Genomic DNA, 8,569 nt, shown 5'->3' on the forward strand with positions numbered 1-8,569 from the left:
ATAATCAATTTAGCCTATAATTTTACTTATTGCATCGACTCATTCTAGAAAATTAACCTCAAAATTTATAAATAATCTTAATTTAATTCTAATTCTAAAAAATTAAGTAAATATATAAAAGTACATAAATATTTTAAAAATGATATAATAGTAAATTTTAAAATATATGAAAACAAAAAATGATTGGTGATAAAGAAATAATAATATATAAATTTAAATATATATAAAATAGACAAATATTTTAAATATATATATATAATAATAAATGTATCAGGTGAGATTCGAGTTGAATTTATACAAAGAATTTAAATTAAATTTTCAAGTTTAAATACGATTTAATTAAAATTTAATTTTTTTCTAAATTCATCCCAATTTTTTTAAAAATCTGGATCTAATTAAGTTTAAATCGTTTTTTAAAATAATACATTAAATACATTAAAAATATTAAAATAATTTTTAACATATTCAAAATTCATTAAAAATATTTTTATTAAAAATACTATCAAATAAAATTTGAGATTATTTAATTGGGTAATATTTCTTTCTAGATTTTTGAATTAATAATCTAGAGTTTAGATAGGTCTCGAATGGCGAGTGGGTTTAGATAAGTTTGGAAGGAAGATGCATTTATTTATTGTTACTCTCAAATGGTGGGTGAGTTTAGATAGGTTTAGATCAAATGGTGGGTGGGTTTAGATAGGTTTAGATATACGATGCATTTACTTATTGTTACTCTAAAATGGTGGGTGATAAATTTAAATAGACGGTGCATTTATTTACTGTTAGTGGCAGCGATATCGCTTAATACTGAAACATGCATCCAATCGCGAACTCGAACTCTAAATGAGAAAAAAATCAAATAAATTCAAATTTGTTGAGAATTAGGTATAGATTAATCTGATATAAATGGTTTAAACTAAAATTTAAATTTTACCATTTCTTCATATATAGCCGCAAAATTATAATTATAGTGTAATATATATGGATAGATATAAGAGTTAAAAATACTAAACGCAATGCACACGATAATGTGCTTTATTCATATAAGATATACTACAAAAACCTCATCCGGTGAACAACTAAACAACATGCATTGCATGCATTACACTTATTTTGCGTTTAGCATTTTAGGGTCTTAGATTTTATATCTAAAGCCATCTTCCACTATGCATATCACATCTCCTAGATTCTAAACCACACCTATTCAGTGCCGTCTCTGCCGCTTCACACATATCTTCAGCCTCTGGACTCTCCCACCGTACTCCCTGCAGCTTCAGCTGTTGTCCTAACGCATGTTTCAAGCCTTGGCACCGGCAATCCTCCCTCAGGTTCTCGAGCTCGTCGCAGCAGGAGTTGAGGTAGTGACTGCTGTATCGGTGGTGGCTGCTGCCGGTCTCTTCGTTCATGTACCTCTGACAGTTTGGGAGGTAGCCTTGCCGCCATATCTGGTCTTGGCACGACTGCCGACCGTGTCGGGACCAGGTTTCTTCGTCGCCGCCGGGGGTGATGCTGGTGCGGTAGATGGAGGCGTTGACGAGGAAGAAAGCAAGAGCGAAAGTAGCTACGAGGAGAGCAAGCTTTGCCATGGTTGATTGATATATATAACTGGATTGATTGATGTATGTGATGGTGAGAAATGGGGATGGCGGATGAAAGGGTATTTATAATGGATTTTGGCCTTTGCATGGCCAGTACGTGTAATGTAGGGTTTCAAGTTTCAACACGTAGGTTTTTTTGCATGCAGATGGTGGTGAGAAATTAGATTTGTTTTTGTAAGTTTATACAACTAAAACCTAGGAAGAGATGGGTAAATAAATCACTATAAACCATTCCACAAATATCATATCAGCAGAATAATTGAATTTTTTTTAAAATATACATCAATTTAATCACATCACTGAAATTTACGTTCTAGTCTCATCATCATCAAATTAATCTAACGATAAACACCGATCAACCAAAAAACAATTGCTAAAAGTCCCAAGAGTAAACCCTAAAACCTACTGCATGATGCACAAAAGATCAAGTCTCAGATGGCTTGTTCCTCTCCTCCTCATCACTATAATCTATATTAAAGTTGAGTTGTTAAATTTTTTATATGAAAATGAGAAAAAGAAAGTTAATTATTAAGTTTGAAGTATAATAATCTATTATCATCACTATCGTCTGTATTAATAATCGATATTATTAAATTGAGATTATAAGTTCGAATTTTAAAGACAACATTATTAAAAGAGACAACCACGAATCTTAAACATGTATCGTAAAATGAATATACATAATATAAAAAAAAAAAAAAACCAAATGGTGAGTATCATCCGAATGACTATCACATGGTGCTACTTCAGGTGTCGCACATGGTGCCAATTGTATGTTGTAAGTTTTAAAGTTTGAACTTGTTTTTTTTCTCTTTTGCTCTTAATTTTAAATATTAAAAATTTAACATATTTTAAACACTAAATTATTAATATAACATTATAAATACTATAAATATTATCACATGTGTATGTATATGAAAATTATGTATTTGTCACACGCATATAGAAATTATATATTTAAAATACAGAGGTATGTGTAAATAACATACAATAAATAATAAAAGTAATGGTTTGGAACTCATTAGTAAAACATTGGATTTTTATGATATTAAAATGAAAAAATTATACAGAAAGTTTTAAGAATACTAAATGAATACAATTGTTTATTATTGTTTTGTCATCAATTCTAAGTTGTTGTCGAGATAATTTGTTAGTAAATTTTTTTTGAAATAGATAAATATATCATATTAAGATTATTAAATACACTCCAATTGTTTGTCATGATTTCATTTTTCTATAGCACGTAAAAATAAATCAAAATAAGTTTATTTTATAAATGACAATTTTTGTTATACTGAAATATCATAATATTATATTAGCTCATCGTTTAATTAAAATAATCTTAAGTAAACTACACTAAAGATCGCTTTAAAGTAGTGTTGTTCCTATTTTAGTCACTCTAATTTTTTTTTGTCAATTTAGTCACTCGAATTAATATAATTGTTTGAATTGGTCAGTGTCACTAAAAATTTCGTTAATCCACTAACGGATTGTTGATGTGACAGATTAGCCAATTGAATGACAACATGTGACACTTTTTGACATTTTTAACTAAAATTTAACAATCTCTCTGTAATTATTCCAAAATACTTTCTTTTTTCTTTCTCTTCTCTCTGTAGCTCAGAAAACTAGAACCACAGCTGAGAAACAGTCATCCTTTGAGAAAAGCTAAGACACTCAAGAATGTCAATTTATGGTTGTTATTGTGGTCGCTTCGGCATTGATCATGATAATGATAATCAGCAATCAATATCAATGACAAACAAAACTAAAGCCTCACAGTAATGACCATATGTCATGTTACAACCCATGACACTACATTTTCATGCAACTATCTTTATCCTTTAACAATAAAATATGACTAACCAAGATTATTTATGGATTCATCACTAAAAAGATGCATATTTGGCATACAACAATTAACACTTATTGCATATGGTTACACATGTCCACGAACTTCAACATTTTCTTTTGGTATTAGCCAAATTAGAAGTATCTGAATAGGTGAAGAGTTACATCAACACTTTCTTGAAAGGCATGCCACTCCTCTCTCCCTGTAGTTGAAACACATCTTTACTCCCTATTGCATTTTCAAACCTGCAAAAGGGAAAATGGAAATCTCAAATGGCTATCTTCTGTCGTTTCAAATGTTCCCATCCAAATTCTAGTTTTCCTGCACAAACAAAACGCTTCAGTTAGTACCCATGAAGAACAGAAAACCCATGCCTGAAGAGCTGTAACGTTCACGGTTCACGAAACTCAAGTTAAAAAAAAGTATCACGTGTCTTTATTCAATTGACTAATGTGCCACATCAACAATCCGTTAGTGAATTAATAGAATTTTTAATAAAAATGACTAATTCGAATAATTATATTAATTTTTAGAGTGATATTAATGAGTGTAGTTTACCGAATAATCTTTGATTTATCTCTACTATCGTTATTTGAATATTATTCAATATTTCCTCATTAAAGAATCATTGCTCTAGTATTTATGACCTCTGTTCTTTTTATAAGTAATTTTTTCATAAATTTTACTGAATATAACTAAGAAATGAGAAATATACAACTGCACCAACTCTAACATTCAATGGACCAATTTCCTCATACCTATCGTTTCCTCCCTTTTTAATCCTTAGTAATGATGGTAGCCTTATTAATTCTCAAATTATCTAGCTTGACCAAAACTTACCGTAGTACTAAAAGAGGAAATGCCTTCGACTGCCAGCCAGAAGTGTGACCTCCGTGATTAATGGTGAAGTAACTCCTCTTGTTATTGTTGTCGCCACTCCAAAGACTTTGGATATATTATTAGTGAGAATAGTCACTCCAATTAACACTAGAGGGGCTTGAAATGAATGAAACCCAACAAGGGAAGTTCTGTCTGGTATGGATTCAATTGGATTTGAGTTTTCTTAAAATCACGGAAATTTGAAGCTCATGATATTTAATCTATCGAATCATTGTATAAGGATTAACCTATTCATTTCCAAAGCAAATCTCATTCCAGTGCTTCCGCATTTGCCGTAGTATTATAATACATCATTCTCAAGGAGATAGATAAGTTGAACTATCGGTCTCTTCCATCCACTGAGTTACCCAAATGCCAACACTAATATCAAACCAAATGCCAACACTAGGGTTTCTTTATGTGTACCGCAAACTAGGCATTCAACCATACACTTGTTATAAATTCTTTTTCCATAGTTCTGCTCATATAAAAAGAGCAATATTGTAGAATTTTCATAAGGCAGCTCGACCAACCCACATTTATGTCGATATTGTTAAAAAAATACACACTCAATAGATCACAGTTCCAAGAAATCTCGTCATTCTAACATAGAACCTAGTTAAAATCACCAAGTAAAAATCATGCCTCACTGTTAGGAATCATAGTTGTACATGCACAAATGCCATCTTATACCCTCGACCACTTTTAAGAAATAATGTTAAACTAAATCTTAAATTACCGAGACTCCTATAGTCTTTTGCTATCCTTAAACCTAAAAGGGATTTTTTATGGGCCAAGCCTTTAATTCTCTAAAGTAGCAAACCATGATTCATAATGAGGGCCACTAGTTTTGAGCCTATCAAATTTAGTAAAAGACCCAATATGCAACTATGCTTCTTACAACTGCTTGAGGAAAAAGACCAAAATTGAAGCCCATGGAAATAAGAAAATATTTCTCCTAAACCCATTTCACCTACCATGGATAATCTAACCTGAGAAACATCTGATTCTCCACCCGCACGCAACCCTCAATTTCATCGAGTTGTTACATTTAAATGGGAAAAAACCCTTAAAGGAAAGCCATTAGGATTAAGGAGCTTACTGAAAATTAAGAATGCAACCAATTCAAGGCTAGAAATGAAGGAAAAAGAGATGAGCATTCAAAAAGCTCCTAAAAAGCATAGTAAATTATCTTAAACTTCTAAACATTGTGGCCTTTCCAACCATCAATCTTCAACCCAACCAAAACCCTCCATTAGCATAAGTTCTTACTATAGGCTCTTTTGTTAGCCTGTAAGAACTTTCTTAGTAACCCCAACCTAGGGATCGCATCCTTTCAAGCTCCATGCATTCTGCTCCTTTCGCCCGTTTATGCTGCCCTTATTCTACTTACCTCCTCTAGATTGACAGACTAGCATTACATGGAGGATTTAGCTTTAACCACTGCATGACGCCCATTCTCATGGTTGAATCCTTTAGGACATGGCTCAAACCCAAATCACTTATGGTTATGTCTCTTGTCTTTTTCTCATTCCAAAGATTTTTTTTGGCGTGCAACAGAAAAGTCTTCACTAGAGAGTCACTTTTGCTCAAGATATCTTCCTTGTTACTGCTGCTTCGGAAGGCTCCCTACTTTGACTGCCCTTGCCCCCTTTAGCTCTCCGCTCTTGGTTTTGTGTTTTGCACTGAGGAGCTCTTTTGTTTCTTGCTTTCTTCGAGAGGGGACTTGCCCTGGGGGGCAAATAGGGGTGAAATGGAAAATTTTCTCTAATATTGTAGTTAAGCCTCCTAAAAATATAAAATTTTAATTTAAAATTATAAAAATATAAATTATTAAAATAATGAGATTATATTTTTACTATAGTAGAAATTATAATTTAATTTCGATTCTCTAAACAAATTTTCTCTATATGAATTTTACATGATTTACCAAAAAATGAAAATCAAGATCAAAGTATTATTTGGGTTGAACTTGACAATTATTCTCACATTATGGCTTGAACTTTTTTTATTCAATATAGTATCAAAACTTTACAATTTTTCACATTGGGCCTGAACTATTTTTTCAAGTTAATCTCTGAATTTGACAATTATTCTCCTATTGAGTCTTAAACTTTTTTTGGCCCTAATTAGTCACTGATTTTTCCATGAAAAAATGTTAGACCGAAAAGAAGTTTAGGCCCCCCAGTGTGACTACAATAAAAAAATTCAGATCCTATAATTGCCTCAGGGACTAACTTGAACAAAAACAAAGTTCAAGCACCAATTTAAGAATAATTATCAAATTCAGACCCAAAAAATCATTAACCCTAAAAATAATTTTAACCTATTTGAATGACCGTACACGTTTCCATCCAAGTTGATATCAGGTGAAATAAAGGAGCTTACGCGCTAATTAACTCAGTCGCTTTCGGTGACCAACCATATCCGAAAACCTAAAGATTCTCTCTCCCAAACCAAACCTTCAAATTTCAGCAAGAGAGAGAGAGAGAACTTACATAGCTCAGACTTCGATCATCAATTTAGGGTTTCTTAGTTCGATTCCCCGATTACCCAATACCCAATTTTACAGATCAGGTATGCTTTAACCTTTTCTTTTGTTCTTTTTTTTTAAATATTAAAAAATTGCAATTGGTTACTTCGATTGTTTAAATCATCTTCGGTTCTTGTTTTTGCCGGATTGGTTTTTAATTTTGTTTCATGTTGATCTTTCAGTATAATTTGGAAATTTTGTAGTTAGCTAAGTTTTTTGGCTTCTTCGAAACTATTATTACCATTCATGTTGTTATCTTTAGGGTATAATTTGTTTAATCTATGTATATATATTTCCTTAATGAAAACAATTTTAGAACTTTTTGGTTTTTTTTTAATTTTAATTTATAATCTTTATTTGAATCTCGTCTTCTTGTTTTAAAAATTATTCCTTTTAGCATTGGTATCCTTAAATTCTTTTAGGATAAAACTGAAGATATCCATTAGATCTGTATAATGAGTGCCTTTTCTTGAAAACGCAGCAACCAGTTCATAGCTTATGCATTAAAGTGAAAATCTATGTGTGGTTCTATGTTACTTTATCCTTGTTTAGGCACCCTTTGATGAAATTCTTTTTTCTGAAGAAAAAATTGAATGGTGAACTAAGGACTGAATAGCAAAAAGGTGAAAAGGGATAGCGTTTATCGAACAGAACCTTTCCTTTTTTGTTGATTTCTGTTTTCTCTGTCGTGAAATGTTTATTTTAGAGATATTGAGGACGAAGAAGAAACCTTTATTTGATTCACCGAAAGAAAATTACTGATGAATATTCGGCCTTGCAATGTAGGTCTGAGTGTTCTAGTTGTTCGGCTGTTTCTATCCGCTAAGTTTCATGTCTGATCTTGACATCCACATTCCTACTGCCTTTGGTACTCATTTCTCCCTCGTTTTTATCTCTTATCTCCTTGTATTAACTTGCCTTTAGCATGGAAATTCAAACTTGTCACCAACTGTATGCTGCTAGATCCGTTTGCTGATGCAAATGCTGAAGACGCTGGTGCTGGTGCCAAGGAATACGTCCACATTCGTATTCAGCAGCGGAACGGTAGGAAAAGCCTGACCACTGTTCAGGGATTGAAGAAAGAATTTAGCTATAACAAAATTCTCAAGGACCTCAAGAAAGAATTTTGTTGTAATGGCACTGTTGTCCAGGACCCAGAATTAGGGAAGGTGTGTGTTTAACCTTCTAAGAAAGTGACCTCAGCTGCCTTTGTCTTCCCTCTCCGTTGTTAATTTTATTATCTACTTGGTTTATTTGTAGGTTATTCAACTTCAAGGAGATCAGAGGAAGAACGTCTCCACTTTCCTCGTTCAGGTAATTGCCATTACGCTTCGGTTTAAATCTTCTTAGAACTGCATAGAAGATTCAACATACTTGTTTGAGTTCTTAGCAACCAATCTCTTTTGATTTATGGACAGGCTGGTATTGTGAAGAAGGATAGCATCAAAATCCACGGTTTTTAAGTCTCAGCTACGAGAATTTCCGGGAGACTTAAAAGGTCTATCATGTTCTAAGCCGGAAGAGCTACCCGATGAAGTATTAGTTATATAGGTGGTGTCATATTATCTATAATGTTAGTCTGATGCTCTGATATATTGCATCCTATGTTTCTTGTGCTGTCAACTCTTTAAGCTATATGTGATGTTGAATGACAATGATAACCATTGCATATTATACATAAATAGTTGTCAAAGTCTTGAGATCGAA

The 8,569-nt window shown here is 32.4% G+C and overlaps 2 protein-coding genes across 2 annotated transcripts; one reads left to right on the forward strand and one right to left on the reverse strand.

The window, feature by feature from the left end:
* Nucleotides 1–998: 998 nt before the first annotated feature.
* Nucleotides 999–1,652, reverse strand: LOC105768257 (2S seed storage albumin protein). The gene has a single exon (XM_012588086.2). It carries the CDS (start codon nucleotides 1,584–1,586, stop codon nucleotides 1,149–1,151), a length of 438 nt encoding a protein of 145 aa, XP_012443540.1. The 5' UTR covers nucleotides 1,587–1,652; the 3' UTR covers nucleotides 999–1,148.
* Nucleotides 1,653–6,721: 5,069 nt separating this feature from the next.
* On the forward strand, nucleotides 6,722–8,569 carry LOC105768255 (protein translation factor SUI1 homolog 2). Its single transcript, XM_012588082.2, has 5 exons — nucleotides 6,722–6,906; nucleotides 7,649–7,730; nucleotides 7,826–8,031; nucleotides 8,123–8,176; nucleotides 8,281–8,569. The coding sequence occupies exons 2-5, from the start codon at nucleotides 7,694–7,696 to the stop codon at nucleotides 8,323–8,325; spliced, it is 342 nt and encodes a 113-aa protein (XP_012443536.1). The 5' UTR covers nucleotides 6,722–6,906; nucleotides 7,649–7,693; the 3' UTR covers nucleotides 8,326–8,569.

The sequence above is a fragment of the Gossypium raimondii genome, chromosome 5 (assembly GCF_025698545.1).
Source record: "Gossypium raimondii isolate GPD5lz chromosome 5, ASM2569854v1, whole genome shotgun sequence".
Classification (NCBI taxonomy): domain Eukaryota; kingdom Viridiplantae; phylum Streptophyta; class Magnoliopsida; order Malvales; family Malvaceae; genus Gossypium; species Gossypium raimondii.

Excerpts from the sequence above, each read along its gene's own strand:
- LOC105768257 (XM_012588086.2), bottom strand. The coding sequence starts at position 1,586 with ATGGCAAAGCTTGCTCTCCTCGTAGCTACTTTCGCTCTTGCTTTCTTC.
- LOC105768255 (XM_012588082.2), top strand. The coding sequence starts at position 7,694 with ATGTCTGATCTTGACATCCACATTCCTACTGCCTTTG. Across the intron at positions 7,731-7,825 it reads CCACATTCCTACTGCCTTTG|ATCCGTTTGCTGATGCAAAT; the intron begins GTACTCATTTCT and ends GTATGCTGCTAG. Across the intron at positions 8,177-8,280 it reads TCTCCACTTTCCTCGTTCAG|GCTGGTATTGTGAAGAAGGA; the intron begins GTAATTGCCATT and ends ATTTATGGACAG.